General features: G+C 35.5%; 2 protein-coding genes across 3 annotated transcripts; both read right to left on the bottom strand.

The window, feature by feature from the left end:
- Window positions 1-3,106: 3,106 nt before the first annotated feature.
- On the bottom strand, window positions 3,107-7,731 carry LOC121246848 (protein NRT1/ PTR FAMILY 5.1). Its single transcript, XM_041145149.1, has 4 exons — window positions 7,424-7,731; window positions 6,879-7,096; window positions 5,657-6,213; window positions 3,107-4,155 (listed from the first exon to the last, which is right to left on the bottom strand). Exons 1-4 carry the CDS (start codon window positions 7,527-7,529, stop codon window positions 3,276-3,278), a joined length of 1,761 nt encoding a protein of 586 aa, XP_041001083.1. The 5' UTR covers window positions 7,530-7,731; the 3' UTR covers window positions 3,107-3,275.
- A 10,817-nt stretch (window positions 7,732-18,548) lies between these two features.
- On the bottom strand, window positions 18,549-21,795 carry LOC121246849. 2 transcript variants are annotated; one of them, XM_041145150.1, is made up of 4 exons: window positions 21,347-21,656; window positions 20,672-20,810; window positions 19,838-19,901; window positions 18,549-19,252 (listed from the first exon to the last, which is right to left on the bottom strand). In XM_041145150.1, exons 1-4 carry the CDS (start codon window positions 21,546-21,548, stop codon window positions 19,118-19,120), a joined length of 540 nt encoding a protein of 179 aa, XP_041001084.1. In that variant the 5' UTR covers window positions 21,549-21,656; the 3' UTR covers window positions 18,549-19,117. The 2 variants fall into 2 exon arrangements, with proteins under 2 accessions (XP_041001084.1, XP_041001085.1); XM_041145151.1 differs by lacking the exon at window positions 18,549-19,252 and adding an exon at window positions 19,677-19,759 and having other exon boundaries at window positions 19,792-19,901; window positions 21,347-21,795.
- Window positions 21,796-22,988: the final 1,193 nt, after the last annotated feature.

The following is a 22,988-nucleotide window of genomic DNA, read 5'->3' as shown; positions in this document are numbered from 1 at the left end:
AGATCACGGAGGTGCTAGAAGTGACGGCACGACAACGTAACAGTGTAAAATACATTGTGGCCGTAGGTCTCAAAAACTCACTTTTGAACGGAGACAAATCAAGACCTGAAATTGATAGGTTGGGGCTTAGGGATGTCGGTGAAGCTAGTGGTGGTGGTGGTTTGCCGTGGGTGGCCGCGTAGAGGGCAGTTTTAAACCAAAAAAGCCCAAAACGGAAATGAGGATGGTGGAGCTTCACCGGTGGCGGATCGGAACTGGGGATGGGTGGGTTAGGTTGCTAGGAGGTCGAGGATGAAGTAGTGAAGAGATGGTGGCCGAAGGTAGCGCGACGGCGGTGCTGGAGCGAAGAGAACGCCGCGGCTTTGAGGAGCTCGTGGAGGCTAACAGCGACGCGAGGGAGGCTGAGGTTGGAAGGGGGTGGTCGTCGGAGGGAGGGGGAGGTGAAGGGGTGGGCGGTGCCGGCCACAGCGGCGCGGCGGCGACGGGCTGGGGAGAAGAAGGAAACGCACGGGGGAGAAAGGGGAGAGGCCGCACGGGAGAGGAGAGAGAGAGAGAGAGAGAAGAAATGAAGAAGAAAAAAAAAGGAAGGGAAAAGAAAAAGGAAAATGGAAAATTGAGGAAAATAAATGAGGTCCAATCCTCACATCTTGGGTCACGAAATTGATCGAACGAAAAAGATTTTAAAACAGCAAGTCAATTAAAATAATTTAAACGTAATGATAAAATGAAAATACAATAATTGAATCCAGCCATCAATTAATTTAAAATAAAGAAAAATTTAAATGCATAACAATAATAAATATTAAGAAAACATAAAAAAATTAATTTTTCACAAATTAAAAATCATAAAATTAAATCCACTAAAAAATCTGAAAATTTTAAAACAAGAGAATAAATTTTTAAATTATCAAAAATAATTCTTCAATAAAAATACACTAAAATACGAGGTGTTATATAATTAGTCTTCGAGAGTAGTTATCATGTTGTCGAATAAGCAGCTGCCTTTTCCTTAGGCCTTTGATCTATAAAGGAAAATATTAGTCTACTAGCTGGGCTTCTGTTTGAATTTTTTTTATTTTTCTTTTACTTTGTGATTAAAGAAGTATTTTTTAATAATATTGTGAATTTTTTATTTTTTAAAAATTATTAAAAAAATGTTAAAAAATGTACATAAAAAAAATTAAAAAAAAAAAACACGAGGTCCAGCCATGGCCGTAGAACCACCCTAGCTTGTATAAATCCCTGCCTACATACTTCTAGTTACTGGAAGTGAATAGTGCCTTGGAAGTAACAAGCGTACGTATGTGTATATATATATATATATATTAATAAGTAATAAGAACAACGAATCAGATCGATCTAGGCCAACAAACAAAGATTTGTCTAATGGGGATCTAATTTGATAGGGGCTTTTTTCAAAATAGTGTAGACAGAGATCAAATACTGAGTCAAGTTTGTTGTTTCTGACATCCCTGATCCGCTAATTTACTTCCTTTACCACGCAATGGTTGAACTAATTGTCATATATTGCATGCATCCAAGTGGCCGGCGCTAACCGAATTTTGCATTCCCAATTAAGTCAATGTTATAATCACCCAATTTTTAGAGGATTAACCCATTCACCCAATTTTTTATAGTCTCGAGGGTTAATCAAATTAATATATAATCAAATTATAATCATAAAGATTAACTCAATTTGTTATAGTCACGAGGGTTAACCAAATTAGTATCTAACAATTTTATAACTTTCAAATCAATAGTTAAACCTTTAATAATTGATATTAGTCTAATTTGGCAATTTCTTTAACCCTCGAGATCATAAAATTCTAGAGGACCTCATTCTTTTTCCACAAAGTACTCTAAAATAATAGTCTAATCATGGCCTAATCAATCTTTAATTATGATAAGAAAATCGCGTATATAGTACCTAAATCCAATTGGTTATTAGAGAATTAACTTTACCTTTCGAAATTAAGATGTTGTCTTGTTAAGTAATTGATTACCACCACGTCCAAGATCATATTCAGAGCTTCACCATGAAGAAGGCCGCCATGTCCATTTTTGCCTTGCATTTGAAGTATATCTAGTTTAAAGTACATTGAATATTCTTATTTGTAAGCAAATTCTGATAGATTAATTCTCGAATTTCCAATAATTAATTAGTTTATATTTTTTAAAAGAAAAATGTTAAATATATTTAAGAAAAACTTGCAGAAAATTTATTTATCCACATATCAATTCTTGATTAGTTAAAAATCATGAAATTTGAATTTTAAAAGAAAACTAATAGAATAAATCTTGTAAATAAAAATATAAGTAAAAGTGTGAGTAGTATATGTAGCACTACTCTTTTCAAAATAGACATGCTTATGACAATATTATAGTTTAGGAGGGATATTCGACTCTAAAATTATTTATAATTGCCTGCAATATTTAAAATAGAGTGATTAGCCCTGTAACGTCGGCCAAAGTTTCGAGTCCCATGCATCGAAGCAGAAATTAAAAATTATAACGAGAAAATTATATTCATCACTCCTGAATTATTGATTTCGATCTAAACTATAAAAATTGGCAATTTAATTTGAACTATAAACTAGTAACGGTTCAAGGTCATCCTTTCAAATTCCGAGTAATGTATGAAGAATACGTAGCCAGTCTAGGAATATTCAGTAATTTAAACTCTCTGCTAACCAGGAAAAAAAACTATATATATATATATATGTGTGTGTGTGGAGAATGAGATGAGATGAGATGAGAATTTTGTGAATAGTAATGAAATAATTTGAATTAATATATTTTATTAGATTTTGAAAAACGAGAGAAATTTTTAATAAAAAATATTATAAAGTTAATATTATCATCATATAAATTTTGTTTTGAAATTTGAAAAAATAATTATTATTTTTTATGTTTTATTTAAAAGTTTGAAAAAGTTATAATGGTTAAATAAAAAAATTAAAAAATTAGAAATTAATTGATGGGTGTTTGGGGAAAAAATTATAAAAAATTTTGAGATATATAAGAGATGAGATGAAATCTGTTTTCCAAACAAGAACCAAGTCTCACACACATAAACACAGATTTAGATCACACCAATACCAAGTTGGCTTAACATATAGATTAATATATAATATTCGAATTAGTAGACTGAAAAAGAAAACAATGGTCCAGCTGGTTGCAAATAGATCAATATTATTACACACACACACATCTGACAGGAGTTGCTAGCATATATTATTATGCTCATACATCCTAACGATCATGCACCGGCCTGCTTATACCTGTAACCCCAGAGGAGATATATCTAAGACTCTGCCCTCCATTTGAAGACAACCCTCCTTCGCTTCTGTGATCTCCTTCTTGTAAACGTATTTACTTGATGCCCACAGAAAGGCCCCTAAATTAATTATGGATATGAGCAGCAGGAAGACGTAATAGTAATCCAAGTGACAGTCATTCAAATTGTTGCCTATCCAACTCTTCCCCCCGTTCCTTCCTGTAATTTTATCCACCATTGTCACCAGAAAGCTGTTCAAAAAGTTGCCAACACCAATCCCACTTGTGAAGAACGTTGTCCCAAGACTTTGCATGTTCTCTGGAGACTGATCATAGAAGAATTCTAGCAACCCAATTGCATTGAACACATCCGCCATGCCTAGTAGAACGTATTGGGGCAAGAGCCAAAATATGCTCATAGGAACAATTTGCTTGGGACCTACTATGTGGTTCACTCTTATGACATGCATGCGCCTAACTTCCACAGCATAAGAAACTCCAGTGGCAATGACTTGGATGAAAAACCCAATGCCCAGCCTCTGAAGCATTGTGATTCCCCTAGAATTTCCAGTTCTCCGACGCATAAATGGCACAAAGTAACGGTCATACATGGGCACAAAAATGAGCATGGAGAGAGTCACGAAGCTCCCCAGCGAGGCAGCTGGAATCCAGAAATTCGGGCTCAGGCTTCGATTTAAGGTGGTACCTTGTTTGACAAAAAGAGTGTTGATTTGTGCCCAAATCGTGCTAGGAATTAGTGTTACAAGCCATATCAGTATCATCCCCAAAATTAGCTTCGCTCCTTCTACCTGAGTCACTGTGCAAGGTGGTCTTGAGGCGTCCAAGCTGGCATCTTTTATTGCAGCCTTGTCCAAGAACCTAGGGAATATATAGTTGTAAATTACCTTAATTAGTATTAATATATTAGTCTATCACATCATGTCTCCCCGCAAGCGTTATTATTCGATTTTTCATTGAATCAAATGAAATGGACAAAGTGGAGAGGTAAAATAACTTTTTTCATCATAATTTATTCTTTCAAATTAACTCTATTGATTAAAAATATATTAGTCTATAGATTATTTTCACTGAATCAAAAGCTTTTTTTATTTTCACAACTCATCTCAACTTATTTCATTCTATCTCATCTAATCATTATAATTTTTTATAAATTCTCACATAAAATAAAATAAATAATTTAATTTTTTCAAATTTTAAAATAAAAATAATATTAAAAAAATATATTCTAATAATATTTTATTTAAATTTTTATTTTTATTTTAACTCATCTTATCTCATCTGTAAAATCAAACGAGATACATTTTAATTGTGGATCTGCGAAAGCAAACGAGATACATTTTAGTTGTGGATAGGTGCCCATCATTATTGGTTTTTCTTTTACAATTTATTCGAATTTGGGAATGGTGGGGGCATGCACAACTCAGCGCTGCCATCCCACGATAAGGCATCCTTCATCAGAAACAACTTGACACAAAGATCGATTGTGACAATTCATCAAAGACGTGCAAAGGAAGCAGTGTACAGGGTGCGCTTGAGGAGCTTTCTTCGAATGACAAATGACAATGTTAGGGTGCAAACCAAATGTGCATCCCAAATATACATATCAATGCAAATGGTTTTTTTTTTTTTTAATGTTTTTTGTTTTAAGCATTTTTTAAAAATTCTTAATTATTAAGAAAAAAATCATAAATAGTTACTTTCTTAATCATTAAAAAAAATTAAAATATATAAATAGCATATTTATGAGTCATATTATCATTTTCCAATGGCTACCAAAATCCTCATATATAGCACCATGCATACTATTCTTTGAAACAGTAGATTTCCTAGTTATATATGCACATGAATTGGGTGTTCCACCAGGCGCTAGTCCTGGCACTAAGGTTCCAAAGTGACTTTGGGGTGTATGGACTAAACGCATGATGTCCTTAGATTCCATGATGGAAAGAATATTTAATTAAATGGCGTATAGTATAGAGTCAGGTTTCAAATTCAGGACCTCTGTTATAATATCATGTGAAATCACCACTTGTCCCAAAAGTTTAAACCGATGAAAAGAGGTAAATTTAATTATTTATATTAAATTCTTAACAGGTAAGGGTATATATCTTCTTCTTCTTTTTCATTTTTTTTTTTTTTTTTTTTGGGGGGGGTGGGGGGATAGTAATAATGTTCTTACTTGGACAATTAAAAATTTATAGCATTCATGACGCTCCATGTACCCAAGCAACCTGGCAAGTTCTATCGTTTCAAAAACTAAATTGGCAATTAATCGAGGGTCACTGCGCGTTGGATCATAAACGGAACCTTAATTTTTAAATAATTGAAAAAAAAGGAGTAGCAATTTTACAGAGTTCACCTGAAAATGGTGGTGTGATGGACCTGTCTCTTGCCACTGCTTGTGTGATGCTGCAGCTCAAACTCATAAAGCTCTGAGGGGTTGTTAGGTAGTTGAAGCTTCCTATTTTTGAAGGCAGCAATAGGGACTCGAATCAAGTCCCTTGCAGGGCTTTTAGTCTTCCTAACTTTGTGTCTGTAGATTGGGATCCCCATATAGAAAATAAATAGGGACAGCAGAAGCCCGGCCGTAGGTATACCATAGCCTAATCCCCATCCAAGATTGTCTTGAATATAAACAAGGCCAAGAGTGGCAACTAAAGCGCCTAAGAAAGTGCTGAACATCCACCAGTTGAAGAATGAAACCTTGAGCTCTTTCTCATGGGGATTGAAATCATCAAACTGGTCTGCGCCAAAGGTGGATATGTTGGGCTTCGTTCCACCTGCCCCAATTGCTATAGTGTAGAGAGATAAGTAGAAGAAGGAAATCTCTGAAGTGGAGGCCTTGTTGCAGACTCCATTTGTACATGATGGCCTCAAGCTTTTGAGTGAAACTACTGTTGTCAGAAGCACCATCCCCTGTTGAGATACCAGTAAGCATGATCAGCTAGTTTTACAAGAAACAAGACACACTTGTTCATCATGCAGCTGGAAGTTACAATATTGCTTACGAATTCAGCTATAATGGGGAAATTTCAATTAAGTGACAATATACTACTAATGTAAATTGCATGCCTGGATTAGTCTTTGTGAAGGCTAATCCATTTGTGAAGCCTAACCCAACTTCCAATTCAATACCATTTGTTGATTCTGTTGATGAAATTTAGGTCCCTAGCTATATATCAATGAGTAGAACCAAATAACACTCGATATTTTAGTGTAAATTAAATTGTGGAGGCCTAGCTAGCTAGCATATTGAATCAAAAGCTTCTAATCGACTACAGCAAGCAAGTAGCCAATAAATCCAACTGGCGTTAGGACTTTGGATGGTCCCCCGTGCAAAAACAATGAATCTTAATATCTGCCTTTTGGAGTAGGTAACCTAATTAAGATATGGTCCAAACACATGGGGTGCATTAATTCCCTGCAGATTGGAAGATAAAGATGGTGAATATATAAAATCCTAATCAAGTGAAAGATTCCTTGAAAATATGGCTAGGAAAATTCTTTCTAGTTAGTTGGAATATTTCTTTAATATATAACGGATAAACATTCATATAAGTGGCAAAATCATCATTATTTACCATGACGTATATGAGTGATGAGACGGTGAAAGTCCAGAAGCGACCCGCGTAAGAATCTGCAATGTAAGCACCAAGAATTGGTGTAATCCACACAGCTCCGGACCAGTTATTCACATCCCTTACTGATGAAACTGTGTCTTGATGAAGTTGGGTTGTCAAGTAATTCACCAAGTTGGACGCTATTCCGTTGAAGGCCATCCTCTCTAATGCCTCATAACCTGTAACATTGAGCAAATTAAGACGAAGACTACTAGCTATACATATATAAACCATTTGATCATTTTATATAGAACAGTACTACTAGAACTTTCGATCTAGCAAGTGAGATATACTATCGTATATTACCATGCAATATTAGTACCCATGTAAGTAACTTAATTATATATGAAACAGTTTGCTGTACATAGTTTTTGCAGGAAATCATGAGCTAGCCGGGTCTTTAAAAGGTGTGTACATTTGCATTCCGCCGGAAGTTTATGTACAAGCTTAGCTAGGACAAAATAAAAAGAAATGCTTGCAAAAACTGATATATGATAAAGTATTACCAATAAGGAAAGCGCAGGCTTTCCATTTCCCAGTTTTAGAAGCAAGTACAGGGCGGCCACGAAGATCAACGGTGCCATCTTGGGTATAACCTTTGCAGGCTTCCATCGATCAGAGATATTTTTTGAACCTTGAAGGAACTAAGTAGAAGAAATAATATATAATATCTTGTGAAAGAGGAGCTAGCTAGAAAGAGTACTATGCTGCAGCTAGGATAGCGGAGGCGGACCAGTCGGTCTCCTTGTATAAGTAGGCAAAACTACTACTCTTTAATTACAAATTTAGAAATTTAATTGCATGGCTATGTGTTTGAGGCTTCTCCAGCTAGCTAATATAACGGAGCATATCTACTACTGATCCTATGATCAGTTGATCAGAATCTTAATTCCGCAATATAGCCAAAACAAATAAATTTGGGTTATTACCCAAACAATCCTTTTTCTAATTGCGAAAATCATGTTTGGCTCGTGCGCGCGGCTCCAAGCTAGCTAGCTAGCTTGCACTGATATGAACCCCCACTTGCACCGACCGCACTATCTTCTCTCTGTCCTAAATTTGTCTTATTCACTTCATGCTAATGATCGTCAATATCGACTTTGTTCTCGTCATCACTATTAAAGATCGAGAATATCGAGGGATAGTTAATTTAGGAAGTAGTTCAGTTTCTAGCTTGGGTATTTAAATTTGCTTGGTGAACAAGTAAATTAATAAAGTAGTACTCCTGGCTGTAATTAATGAGTTTTTACAACATTAATTTAGTACTATATATAAACGTCACATGCATGAATCGAACGATTGTGATCGAGTACGTACTCGTGCATGTATGTCAATGCTGTTTAATTATTTGACTCGATCCCTATATCTATGCATGGTCGAGGAATATTATTATATATGCATGCTTTCCTGATGATCATGAGAGGAAACTTTTGTGCACTGCATGGTACCGAAATTTAGAGATAATCGTGAAGAGAGATATATATATATATATATATATATATATATATATATATATATTTGATGCCCATGTTGGTACCAAAAAACTGACTGCTAGGACTTTCGCATGATGACTTGATGAATTATTTATGCAGGCCATGATCTGCTAAAAGAATTTGTGTGGTGCCCCGGCCATTCTTGAATGGTACGATATTGGTCTTTGGTTCATTAATTGAAGTTTGAACTCTGAAATCTTGCTTACACTACTCATGCATGTAGTGGCGTAAGCAATAAAATTTTAAAAACGTTTCCGATCAGTTAATTATATGTAATTTTCTCGCTGAATTTCAGTTTCGCGGATCGATTGGAAATCTTTCCAGAAATACTTAATTTAGAAAACAAATGAATATTTATTAATCCACATCAGTAAAATGCATGACGAATACCAATATTTTTCTCTAATTTTCTACCAACTATATATATAGGTTTGCATATTTGTTTATATTTTAGTTGTATGTCTAATTTAATTAGTCAATATTCATGAAATTAAAATACACGCATGCAGCGTCGACTTAAATGAATGTTTGTGTAGTGGTAATTAAGGTTGCCATCAATATTCCAACTCGATATCACATGGTACTGTACGTAGATCGGGCATGTTTGAATGGGGATGGAAGGCAATGGACCTTAATAAATGGGCTAGGTGCTTGCTGATGAAGCCTTGCTACAGCACATGCTAGGGCAGCACCCCACTACCCCCCCCCCCCCCCCCCCCCCCCCGGCTTCCTTCTTCCCAATAGACATGGACGAATCATTCTTGGTTTGAATGTGGGATACTGATCTTTTTCGAATCTTCAGCGAAAAGAATCTATGCGATCATAATACAATGCCACTGTCTTGAAGGTGCAACGACTGCCCGAATGGTCGCTTTCCATCGATCGTATGTGGACGTGGACATAAAGTTACAGCTTTGCTGGCATGCATGCTGGCCCCACCTAATTAGAACAGCCATAATAATGAAGGTTTATGCATACGTTTAATATCTGTCTTGGACCATTCACCTCGACTTTGCTCGATCGGGCACCCAATGCAATATTTAACTAGGGAAGGTCATAATTCATTCATTGTTGATTGTTCCACGCCTGCAGTATGCATGTCCTTGATCAATATTATAATTACATCGACACGTACAGCACTGCTGCCATGTTGTCATATGATGACAATTAAAGAGTTTTAAGCCCTATTAATCTCGTGTTTTTTGTTCCCCATTTTAAATATTAATGCTCACGCGCATAATGAGTTAGATCGATCCAACCACTCTAGATCTGTTTAATTTCCCCTCAATCCCATGCACTGCTTATATATATATATATATATATAGTTTCTTGAGTACTAAGGTACTATATAATTTTGTAATAACTAATACACCATTGGAACTTAAATTGGACAAGAATAGATCACTATTTCCAATGCGTAAGCGGTAAAAGGGGTTTGCATATGCATTAATGCTAATTAGTTGTTGCATGGCATCGAGGGCAAATGGCATCTGCAACAAGAAGCATAGTATCCAGATCCCTCATCTTGATCCGGTCTTACTCTAGGCGTGCATATGGTCCAAAGCATAGGTAGGTAGGCATGTTTGGATTCCCTCTAATTTGTGGCCTGCAGAAAGAAAGAGACCGAACGCTACTAGATTTTGATCACGTCTCGATCGTCTCAATGGGAGACAGACTTTTTGCCAATATCCCCTCCCACCCCCACCCACCCCCCGAAAAAAAAAAAACCCAGAAAGCCCCACCATATATATTGGTTGTTATGATGAGGCTCTCCCCTTCTCCAAAATGATGGCCAATGAGGGTGGATGAATTATTAGATCACATGAGAGGCCTATATCCGACATTGAGGCTACGTGGGATCAGTGACAAGCCTTCTCTTTCTCGAACCCACAAATGTGTAAGTTCAAAAAGGATCGATGCCTAGAGACAATAAATAATAGAAAGCTAATTGGTTGTCTTTACTGTTAAATTCAAAATGGCCGGCGGAAGTCTAAGGAGAGGGATGCAATATGGTATATTCCCTTTCAAGTTTCAATATGCATGAGGCATCATTATTAATTGAGAATATATATATAATGGGGTACCTAATTCACTGTAAGATTTTGTTCAAGAGTTTGTAATTAATGACTAGATGAGGGGTACCTCTCTCTAGTTCGGCCTTTTTTCGGACATAAAAAGCTGGGCAAGACCAAGGAGACTTACTCTCTCTAATTATGCCTTTTTTCATTAAATCAATAATCTCCTTTTTACAGAATTCTAAAGTCTGACTATTCATCTGAATTGGTCTGGCCTTAGTGGAGATTGTGCGTTCATCAAAATTTTTTATATAGGGTAGAGAAACGATGTGTTTCTTCCTATGCCAAAAAGCATTTGGTAAATCAGAACAAACATTAAAAACAAGACGCTTGTTAAAATCATCAATTTTTGAAATCAAGATGGGCGAAGATAAATGTTCAGAAATCTTTTTGTATCTTATTTCCTGTTTGAGGAAATTGAGATGTTTTTGTTTTGTAAAAAGTAAAGATTTCAAACCTTTATCTTGATCAATCTCTTGGCGAGATGCAAATTTGAATTTGACCTTTTGACCAAAAGGGTCGGTAGTAATACCATCTTTTTCAGTCAAAAAAGGATATAAAGCAGAAATAAAAGGAATGCCTAAAATCACTTTGTCAGACATGTTTTTGACTAAAACAGAAGGGATTTTAAAGCAAACATTATTTTGGCAAACATGAGCGTTATTTAACTCAAAAGTAATTTTCATCTGAGATCCATTTGCAGAAAACAATCTCTCAAAGGATTTTTCAAAATACTTGCTAGGAATGAGTCCTTCCTGAATACAATTCAGGTCTGATCCGGAATCAATCATAGCAACTACAGAAAATTGAAAATCATGGGCAACCACAATAGTAACCCTTGAAAACCATTTCGGAGGAATGGTATGATGGATTAAACAAATCTGGTTATCAGCAGCTAACTCATGTTGACTAGAACTAGAGTCATTCGTTTGCTCATTATCAGAAGGGATGTCCTGATCAAGTTGTTTATCAATTTTGAACACTAAAAATTCTTGTTTTTAAAATCTCATTTTCAGACTTAAGGTTATTAACCTCAGATCTGAGTTCAACGATTTCTTTTTTAACAAGATTTATTTCGTGTTACAAATCATTAGTAGAAATTTCCTTGGGTTTTTTCTTTTGAAATCTTTCCAAGGTTTCTTGAAAACTAATCCTGTGTTTTGAAGGTTCTGGTTCTTGACGACCCAGAAGCTTTTTTAGCTTAAGAAGATATTCTTCTTTGAGCTCAGGATTTGTAATTTGAGAAATCAAGGTTAGCAATAAATTCTCCTGTTCTGCAGACTTGGTCAGAGTATGAATTGTCTTTCCTTTAGTCTGACAACAAGTATCATTACAATTGCAACCTAGCTTAGGACCAGTAGAATCTGGAAATTCAGTTTCTGAGTGATATTCTGAATCACTTGAACTGAACTCGAGGATATCAGATGATGAAGACGAAGCTATTTCTAGGAGTCGAAATAGTTCTTCTTTATCATTGTTATCAATATTCAACTGATTAAGCTTCTTTTTAAATTTTTTATCTTTTTTGGCTTTCTGGGGACATTTATTAGCAAAATGCCCTGAATTGCCACAGATATAACATTTTCCTTGAGAAGAATCTTTAGATTTCTTTTTCTTAGAAAATGGCTTAGAAAATGGTTTTTTATAAGTTTTCTTATAAAATTCATCATGGGGTTTTCTCCTGATACCACCATGAGGTTTAGAAAACTTGTGCCTCCTTTTAGAGGGAGCTATAGCAGGAAGTCCAAATTGTTCACAAAATGTTCCCATTTCGTATTTGGCTTTCTTGCTATTTCTCATCTGCTCTCGGAGTATCCTTTGATCATTACACATGCTAATACCAAGTTTCTTTATTACTGCACATATATCACCATAGGTGTATGCATCGTAATTAAGAGACCCAGCAATAGTAAGTTCATCCTTCACTTTATAGGCAAACAAGCGAGGTAAACCATCAATAAATTTTTCCTTCCAGTAAGGCTTCTGGCTATCATCACGAAGCATTACTTTGGAAATAAAAACATCTTGGTACCATCTATAATCAGACATCTGATGACATCTAAGATTATTTAACTGGTCGCTGATACGACTGGTTATATCAGATGGTGTGCCGATAAAATGCTTTAAAATTGTATAAATCAAAGTATTAACTCCATCAGATTGAGCAGATCCAATGGTTTCATCAAAAATAGGGAACCCTTCATCATTACGCTTGACAACATTCTGAATGGTTTCCTTGGCATCTCTGGTCAGGTGTTTATCTCACCAGTTTCTTAAAACACCGGAAAAACCTTGTGTTAAAATCTTAACAATATCAGGCTGTCTGATATTATTATTCACATAAGCATTTGCCACAAGGGACAATTTACTCATGGTATTCATGATCTCTTGTTCAGAGAAACCATCAATATTCCATTCGTAAACCTTGTCAGCAGAGTAAGAAGATTGGCTTTGAAAAACTTTTTCTTCAAACTGTAAATCAGGAGGAGTAGGCCTGGAATACCAGTTCTTCGTCAGACTCATTGGTTTGGGTCCTTTTGAAGAAAATGTGGCGATTTCAGGTTTTAAAACAATATTTTGAAAATTGTTTTCAAGTAAATCAAGATCCTTTTCTTCAGAGGAGTGATCGTTAGAAGACTCATCTGTAGTTTCAACAAGAACTTCTTCTTCTATTTCTTTGTTAGACAAAGCACTAGTAGAAGGCTGTTCTTTTTTCAGATCATTAAGCATTTGATCAATCTTATCTAAAGTCTGTGCCTGAAGATTTTTAAAACCAATTTTGGCTCGACTTTCAGGTAAGATAATCAAAGGTTTTTCAATTATTTTCTTTGGTTGATCTGTATTTAAAACCAAAGGAATAGGATCAGGTTTTTCAACCTTTTCTTCAATCCGATCTAACTGTTGTCCGATCGTATGAAGAGCAAGATTCACAAAGTTATTTTGAGAAATAACTTTTTTTGTTTCTTTGAGAATCTTGTCCTTCTCAGGATCTCTGGAAACAGTTTCCGAGATTTTGAAAGGTGAAGCAGATATCTCAACTCTCTTGTGGGTGATGAGAACAGTCTCCAAAGGTGGATGGCTTGACTGAACTACCATCTTACCTTCTTCCTGGACAAAATCAGTCTTAACAACGTTTAAAGTGTTGTTAGAAACATAAATATTTTCAACAAAATCAAAGAAAAGAATATGCTGTTGCTGCTTATTCATTTCTTCTTTCTATTTCCGTTTAACACGTTGCTTTTCTTTTTCAGAATACTTTGTATGATAGGCTTTTCGCCTAGCACTATTTTTTGAAAGTTTGTATTCTTCAAAAAGATAAACAAGATCAAACGCAAATGGCTTATTCAACACAGTTAGACTGTGATGAATCTGGGGAGCAACAGGGGCTACCATTTCTGAGGCTGTGGGTGATTCAGAAGATTCCTCTTCTTTATCAGCTTCATTATGAATAGGCTGGTCTTTAGAGGAACCAGCACCCTGTGCTGAGTAAAAAGCAGAAGTAACTTGAGAGGACGTAGAGAGTCCTTTCAGTTTTAAAGCAGGATTAACAGGTTGGGTAGTTTTAACAGAATCTTCCAGAAATTGTTTGAGATTTTGGTCTCTTCTTACTGGAATTTCTGACCCTTCAAAAGAAGAACTAGATCCAGCATAAGAATTTCTTCTTAGCCCTGGAGATCTGTTCTGCTCAAAACTAATTTTGATGGTTCCATCCAGATACTGTTGAATGTTACTTGGATAACTATCAATAGGGTTTCGAGGGATAGCAATAGGAGGAACTTCTTCTTCCAAGATCCATTCTTTGGGAAGAGTTATGTCTTTCCAAAAAATCATTCTTGGAGTTGAAACTTCCGCATCTGGGGTTGAACTCTGGATCAGTAGAGTTTTTCCCTGGATGGGTTTTGCAATTGCTCTAGGATTTAAATTCGTTTTTAAAAGACGATAATAAATCCTGTAAATCAAAGTGAGAGGTTTACTCCCTTCAAGCATGTCATAACCAGAGGTCAAAATATTTAAAGTTAAACATTTTGAAATATGATTATCATCAATAGCAAGAGTTAAATCAGGATAACAATTAAAATGGACTGGTCCGTTCGTTAAAGACGATTGGATCATTCCGAGAATACTTGTTTCAAAATGATTGAATCTGGCATCCCTTAGACAGAAAAGAACGGATGCATCGATGCCTTTCCTTGTTAAAGGTTTGGCAGTAATTTGGACAGATCCAATATGTATATATCTAAATCCATCCTGGAAGAACTTAGTCATCTGTTCTTTTGGGAACAGGTAACATTTTTCTTGGGATTTTGATATAGCATAAGTTTGTTCAACAGTACGCACGCAGTTTCTTGTGTGCAAAGTTCTTTCAAACCAGTTGGTCCGATAGAGCTTATTAACATCTAGATTTGGAATCTTCCATGATCCCAAAGCAGAAGACTCGACTGCTTCAAAAGCACAGTCTTCCTCATTAACAATGTCAGGCGGCATAGCCGACCTGGAACTAATTGTTGAATTGGATCTACCTATCCAACTCATTTTGTCCTAGGACAACACCGACCGTCGCATCTCAGGGGTCTGCAAACTTACCACTCTCGGCCTTCGGGTTTGCACCTATATCTGCCCTCAACGCCAACCTCGGCTTAACACGGGACTTACCAGGTACCTCACCTACTTGTCGAAAGATGATCCTGAATCAACCAAAGTAGAAACTCCGGGTGGGGGTTGTCTGAAAACAAAATAAGTTCAACAGGGAAGAAGCAATTCACAACAATTAGACACCCTTGTCAGCAGAGTAAACCTATTGAACTTATTTTGTTTTCAGACAACCCCGACCCGGAGTTTTTACTTTGGTTGGTTCAGGATCATCTTTCGACAAGTAGGTGAGGTACCTGGTAAGTCCCGTGTTAAGCAGAGGTTGGCGTTGAGGGCAGATATAGGTGCAAACCCGAGGACCGAGAGTGGTAAGTTCGCAGACCCCTGAGATGCGACGGTCGGTGTTGTCCTAGGACAAAATGAGTTGAATAAGTAGATCCAATTCAACAATTAGTTCCAGGTCTATAGTAGTCAAAGAGATATCTTTTAAAACAAAAAATTAATTACCTATGAATTAAGTCCATCAAATTAAGCATGCAGATGCGTGAATATATTAGTTTGATTTCTCTGACTTAATTGATAATTATCGAAGTAGCCATGAGTACTACTGTTGTTCCTATATATATTTATATATTTATATATATATATATATATATATATAAATATATATATATATATATATAATAAAGGGATTAGTTAGCTAGCTAGGAACGGATAGTAAGAAAGGAAAATGATTTACATACAATATTTTTCACAATAATTTATATAACTATGTTTTAAATAAAGGGTATTTTTGTAAAACATTTTATAAAAGTAACATCATTTTACAAAAATATCTCATTTTATAACATTGTTAAATAATATGTTGTATAATGTATTGTGTATATATCATTATTCTAGTAGAAAAGCTCCCTACCTAGCTGCTAGCTAGCTAACTTATAAATATTATATATACATGGACCATGGTGTAAAAGATAACATGAATTGCGATACCTTGCTCCACTCATCGTAGAATTGCTATTGAACGTTCAATCTTGATCATATTTAAAGGGGTGACAAGGAGATGTCATGTTCATGAGCTGCAGTAGTACTGCATGCAACTTGCATGCATGAATGATCCTGACAAGGTCATGACCTAATTGCACTATTAATTAATTGGACATTCACTTACAGCCAATCCAAGCTAATAATTATTGTGACTTTTTCGAAAAAAAAAGCGCTGATATGTGTTATATACGTACTGTCATTAATGTAGGAAGCATGATAAAAATAAGAGTAGTGACACTTTTATTTGTAAGACTCATTTTATTAATTATATTTTGAAATTGACATTTTGAATTTTGAATTTTATGATTTTTAATAATTTTTTTTTAATTACATTTAGAATTTCCCTAAAAATAAAGAGGAAGAAACCGAAGGAAGCCCTTGAGTGAACTTATGCTCTCCCTCCGTGCGGACAACAGTATGCATATATATATATATATATATATATGCACCAATCGAACCAACAACAGGTAATGCGATTAAATAAATATGCCGGCGACTGAGAAGGCAATGTCTATATGTGTGTGTGTGTATGATCCAGACAATTATGGAATATTCATATGATCATGAATTGTAGAACTGGACGATAAGGATTAATACTGTAGTAGAGTGAGAATGTGGTAGCTAGCTATGTCAACGTTGAGCAGTATCGATCATTCATATATATATATATATATATATAAACAAAGGTCCTCACCTGCAGCGGCTGCAAATTCATTACTTCCAATTGAAGTTTATAAAGTTGTCATGCTGCGTCACAGATCGCCCTACGACACAAGAAAACCCAGCTGCTAGCTAAGAGCACTCCCAATGATGTTGTAAAATAAAGTTACCTTTAAAATATAAAGAAATTTGTACAAAAGTGAGGTCCAATGGATCTTTTATATCATCTTTATTATAGATTTTGTTACAGTAATTTCGCTACAGGTAGAGGACGCTATTCATAGTTTAAACATTTTAAATTAATTTCTCTCTTCAGTGGCTAATTTTCTCCATTTCTTCCTGTTTTTCTATTTTCTTTTTCAGGCCCCTTTCTCTCTCTTGTTCCCACGCTTTCCTCTGTGTTGGCTAGAATGACTCCAATATTCGGTCTATATATATAAAAGCAAGCTACATATGAATAAAAATAAATAAAAGCTGCATATCAAAAAAAAAAAAAAAAAAACTGAATATGATAGACTCCAATCGGTTTGTCCTTGTAGACTTGCAACAACCCCATTGTATATATTTTGAGAATATTTTTATTATATAATCTTTTTTTAAATTAAGTTATATTTTGGTTTAGTTTATAAATTTAGATTAATTTAAAATAAAACATAATTATATGACATTATATATGGAGATGTATTGCAAATATCAAAAGATATAAAGATATTATTGATAATTAGAGAACATATTTAAAATGAATAAAAAGTATTAAAAAGTATAATATTTAAATGATATAAAGAAAAAATAAATAAGTTGATGGATGACATATTGTAAAAGTCAATATGTAAAATAGAAAAAGTAAATTTTGGTGATGCATTTTAAAAGATAGGATGATGAATCCATTGAAAGTGCCAGGATATTAAATAATGGGCGTTTAGACTTGAGTCCCAGCAGAGAGAGACAGAGAGAGAGAGAGAGAGAGGGTAAAAATATAGAAGACGGAATGAATAGAGTTCATAACAACCTGCTTAAAACATTTTCTGTTTTCAAATTATCAGATATTGTACGCTTTACATCCCAAATTATTACTAATTTTCATATTAAAGTCCGAATGGGGAAAGAAGTCCATTTCCCAAACCGCGGGGAGGGGGGAAAGAAACTTCTATCAGTTCTATGTCCCCCGCGCTTACGCACGAAAAGAAGTTGGAATGGCGTTACTTCGACTTGAGCTAGTTGGAACAGCCTAATCCGACTCAACAGAAGTTTGGGCTTAAAAAGTAGCTTAAACTCAGTAATCCAAGTGGTCAACTTTGGACATTTTCCAGCTTTTCCTGGACTTGTAGAAACTAAGGTCTCGTTAGTAACTAAACTGTCTCAACTCATCTTATTTAATCATTACAATTTTTTAAACTCTCACACAAAATATAATTTATAATTCCATTTTTTCAAATCTCAAAATAAAAATTATATTAAAAAATTATATTTTAATATTATTTTATTCAACTTTCAACTCTTATCTCATCTGACCAACACGAGGCCTAAATCTCATTTCCTGAAGTTCAAAAATCCTGCAAAGCACCCGAAATTATGAATGCTTCCGATCCGTTACTAGAAAAAGAGAAATTTAGCTCTATATTTTGTTTTTTAAAGTCCGAATCCTGTGTCTGTCACCTCCAATTCGCTCCAATATTAACGACTTAACCTACACCATTTTCTTAATCGAAAAAGTAACACTAACTTTCGTGTATTAATTCGAGTAGCACAAACAGAATTGTAGAGACTGCTGCATAAAAGTAGTTCCATAAAATTGATGGAAAATCTGCAGAAGTAATGCAACCGACTCAAGCATCACTCTATATTCTTCTATCATATAAACGTGTTTTGGACACCTAGAGAATTATAGGGGCCATCAACTGAATGGATTGAAAAAAAACACGAATATGTGAGAGTATCAATAGCTTTACAAGTACCTGAGGCCGAGAATTTCCAAACTATACTTGAACTACATTGTATTCCACAAAGCAGAAGCCTTACATACACCTCATGTGACTGTTTTCCTAATTACTCATCAGAGCCAAACAACAGCATGAGACCATGAAGCAATTAATTGCAAAAACAGCAAATAGTGTTGAGATTGAAGTCCACAGAATATGATCCTACAAAAGGACCTACATTAGACAATCTAAAAGACATTATCAAGCACCTCGATGGTTTTACGTATATAATTGGGAATGGAATGGTACTTAGTCCAGTATTCATGAGGAGTATCCTACTGTGACTATACAATGAAAATTGAAGGGTTGGTCTGCCTTGATTGCTTATGCAAAATGTTGTACAATATCTCTTCCATCTACTCTAACTGTTCACCTGATTCAACCTCTTCCTCTTCCAGTTTATAGGCATCAATCTCTGCAAAGTATTGCCTCTGCTGCTTAATGAAGTCTTGGGGCAAGTCATGGTTTGAAACATCTACACGACACCGCTTCTGCAGATATATCACAGGCCAATTGGAATATAGCTAATTATTTACTAATGTACACTCTTATTGAAACCTGATTTAAGATGCAAACGCTAAAACAAGCAAGAATTGCAGTCTTGCAGAGACAAAACAGACTTAACAGTATATGGCATAATGCAGTAGTTAACTACACTATAAATACTTAAATACAGTGAAAATCTCCGTGAAATATCTCCCCGGTTTCAGCAGTAAATGTTTGGATCTTTTTATACAGCATATACTCTGTAATGTGTGACAAACATAGCATAACTCATAGTACCAAAAAAGTCTGCACCCCTTTAGACTGTCTATACTTTTTGATGAAGTGAGAAGTGAATAAACAGGGAGGGGGGGACCCACTTAAACAATCAGTTGCATTACAGAAGGGTGAAGAACAAAAATCCCATACGATATAAGCCAAATTACTTTAGTCTGACATTAGTGTTTGACTATTGAAGTAAGAGAGTAGAAACAGGGTCAATGTCAAAGATAAAACTTAAAAAAAAAGGGGGGTGGAGACAGTATACCATGCCCAAAATAAAAAGAAATCCGTGACAAAGCGTTTAAACAAACCTTTTTAGGAGGTGCGATACTTGCTTCTGATTGACCTTTGTCTCTATCTTTGTTTATTCTTTTCCTAATAAGAAGGCAAGGGACATTCACAGTGGTGTTAATAAACATACTGGACGTTAATGAAAAAAACATGATCACAGTCAGGGCAAATCGGCCCCAATGGTGATGAAAAGTGGAAAAAGAATATTACAAAACAATATACAACAAAAAACAGCGTATTGTGTATTTAAAGTTCTTCATTCAAGAATCACATCTAACAAAACTAATAGAGATTTTACTTAAATAAATAATAATAGTAATAATAATGGTGACTTCACTTTATGGGGATGCATAAGACTTATATTTTTAAGCCCCCAAGTCTCCTTCCGTTTTTTCTTTATAAGTAAGCCCTCAAGTCTTCATATTCTATAAATCACAAGTTTCCACTGGCCGGCATACCTCTAAAAGATTGGATTTGAAGAAATAATATTGATAGTTCAAAAAACACAAGATCATACACATATTAATCATGTAGGTCACCTATGGGTTCTTTCCAAAATAGCAAAAAATCCATCATGTATTGCCCAAAGCAGTTCAGTGAATAAAAATTAGGAAATTTTTCTGGCCTTCAAACTCAAACCACTTTAGTCCCATGTTGAATTATTTAGTAACACTGAAGAATACACTGGATCCTGATCAATCCGTACAAAGCATACAACACTTCTGCAGCCTCTCCTATACATAGTATTATAATGATAGCTAATCCTCTTCAACACTTCTACAATTGTCAAAGATTAATTGAAATGAATCACAGATTACAGAAAGACCATACGAATGAAAAATGTTGTGATTTACCGGATAGCCTGCTGGGTCTTTACTGCAGGAGGGCAACTCGAAGGTGCAGCAATTGATCTCGCTTTACCGTTTTGTTTATCTGTAGTCTTTCGTCGACCATAAACTGAACAAGTCTCGGATATCTCACAAGTACCAATACCTAAATCCATAACAGAGGATACATTCACTAGTTGCAGAATCAGAATATATAGGTTGCAAAACAGCGTCACAAAACAAGGACAATGTTGCTGAGCGCAGAGGGGGGGGGGGGGGGGGGGGGGGGGGGGGGGGGGGGGGGGGGGGGGGGGGGGGGGTGGTGGGGTGGGTGTGGGAACACCCGAGGAATTCGTAATATAAGCACGCTAGTATCAAAGAGACCCTTCAAATATGAGTACAAACTCGTCAGAGCAGCAAAAGTTCCAACAATTAAGCTAAACAAACAATTCCAGGCGAGGAATGCCTAAATATCAAAATATGTTCACTAAATGAGTCATCGTCTAAACTAGTAAATCAATTGCCCAAACCAAAAATCCAAACTCAGATAGCTATCAACAATTTGTACGAACAATGACTGGGTCAATTCAAACTCCAAAATCACGTAAAAATAATAGAAAGCTAAACCCTAGTGTAGAATCGCGAATGCAATGCAGATAAACAAACAAACAAAAAAAGAGAGGAGATGAAGAGGAGAATAACCGTGAACTGAGGAAGCATTTAGCGACTGTGGCGGAGGAGAAGAAAAGGAGGTAGGGTCGTCGCTGTTGAAAGCGTGGAAAACATTGGCATGACGGGAAAGGGGGAAAGGAGTTGAGAGAGTGAGAATGGTAGATGGGATGTTGAGGTTGGTAGAGTCGGAGAGGGGTATTCTGAGGGGTTGGCGACGTTTCTTAGCACCCATTTCTACGAATCTTGATTTATTTCATTAATCAGCTCCTAAAACTGCCTGCGATTGTGAGAATCTGTCTACTATTATATTGTTAGAGACTACAGTAGGAGAGAGAGAGAGTAGATTTTGGAGGAAGCTAATAATGGAGTGGCGGGAAGTTCTGAGTCAAGGAATTTGGGTCGAACTCACTGTGAGAAACAGAGAGAGAGAGAGAGAGAGAGAGAGAGAGGAAGGACCCAGAGGCGGGGGGAAAGCGGGGACTGGGATGCGACGGTGGGTGGCGTCCCAGGCACGCAGGGTGGCTTTACTCTTTTAATCCGCTGCAGGCTTCTCTTTGGGCCTGACTACTTCCCGTTGTGGCCCACGACGGACCTGGCTTGAACTCTTGTTCTCCATCCAACCACCTTCAATTCATTTGGGCCATACTACTACTGTTTTCGCAGACCACCCCTTCCAATATCTTGTTTATGATTTCATTTTAAAACCACTCTAAAACTTACAGCTGGTACAAGGTCTATGTTTGATCAAATAACTAGAAATTGACACGTGTCATTTTTAAAAATATTCATATAAGCCATCCAAATAAATTATGAAATATAATAAAAAGAAAATAACTCAAAATGGGGGAGGGGCCGGATATAGTTCTCTTTGCTCTTTCTGTCTTAATTGGAAAATCTTTTAAGCGTGTATATATTACAGACACTAGGTAAGGTTTACGATTTTCTGTCGAAAGTGCTACTGCATTTTTTATATAGTAAATATGAATTTTAAGATGCATATAAATTAGAGCAACAAGTATATATAATAGATATAATCATAATCATAACTTTATTCAACAAATTTTATAAATGATTATAACTATAACTGAAAAAAAATGAAGGAAACAGAAAATGTAAAATTATTGAACATATAATAAATCAAATGTTTAGAACTCATTATATTAAAATTATAATAGGGCATACATAGCTCCGCCCTTTATGAGACCAATTAGACATGTACATAATAATAATAATAATAATAATAATATATTATTATTATTATTATTATATTAATATTATTGTTCTTATAAATGAAAAAAATTAAATAATATTATTTTTAATTATTTCATAAATGAAAAATTAAAGTTTCTCTGGAGACCCTATCCAGGTATATCTCATAAATGAAAAAATCTAAATGAAGTGTCTTTTTCTATATATGTCTTATAAATACGTACATTCTTAATTAAGAATATGCTGGAGTACGTACTACTTGGATGTATCATGTAAAACGTCACCAAGGGACACCAAGCATGCATAACACATGAACCAGAGTTGAACCATGAAGATCAGAGAGCTCAAGTCACGGATGTCTAGCTTGATCTGGAGACGTTTCTCTTGCTATACTGGGAGTTTATAACCTAATTAAAGACAAAGTTGACAATAATATTGCATGTGAACTCATGATTGTCACTGC

Source organism: Juglans microcarpa x Juglans regia, chromosome 1S, assembly GCF_004785595.1.
Source record: "Juglans microcarpa x Juglans regia isolate MS1-56 chromosome 1S, Jm3101_v1.0, whole genome shotgun sequence".
Lineage (NCBI taxonomy): Eukaryota > Viridiplantae > Streptophyta > Magnoliopsida > Fagales > Juglandaceae > Juglans > Juglans microcarpa x Juglans regia.
This window is presented reverse-complemented; position numbering and strand designations above follow the sequence as displayed.

Bases quoted from the DNA above. Each gene is read 5' to 3' on its own strand.
- LOC121246848 (XM_041145149.1), bottom strand. From the start codon at position 7,529: ATGGAAGCCTGCAAAGGTTATACCCAAGATGGCACCGTTGATCTTCGT. The intron at 7,097-7,423 runs GTAATACTTTAT...TCAATGTTACAG, and splicing joins AGCCTGCGCTTTCCTTATTG to GTTATGAGGCATTAGAGAGG. The intron at 4,156-5,656 runs GTGAACTCTGTA...TATATTCCCTAG, and splicing joins CATCACACCACCATTTTCAG to GTTCTTGGACAAGGCTGCAA.
- LOC121246849 (XM_041145150.1), bottom strand. From the start codon at position 21,548: ATGGGTGCTAAGAAACGTCGCCAACCCCTCAGAATACCCCTCTCCGAC. The intron at 20,811-21,346 runs GTTATTCTCCTC...TTATGGATTTAG, and splicing joins AAATGCTTCCTCAGTTCACG to GTATTGGTACTTGTGAGATA. The intron at 19,253-19,837 runs GTTTGTTTAAAC...ATATATCTGCAG, and splicing joins GTATCGCACCTCCTAAAAAG to AAGCGGTGTCGTGTAGATGT.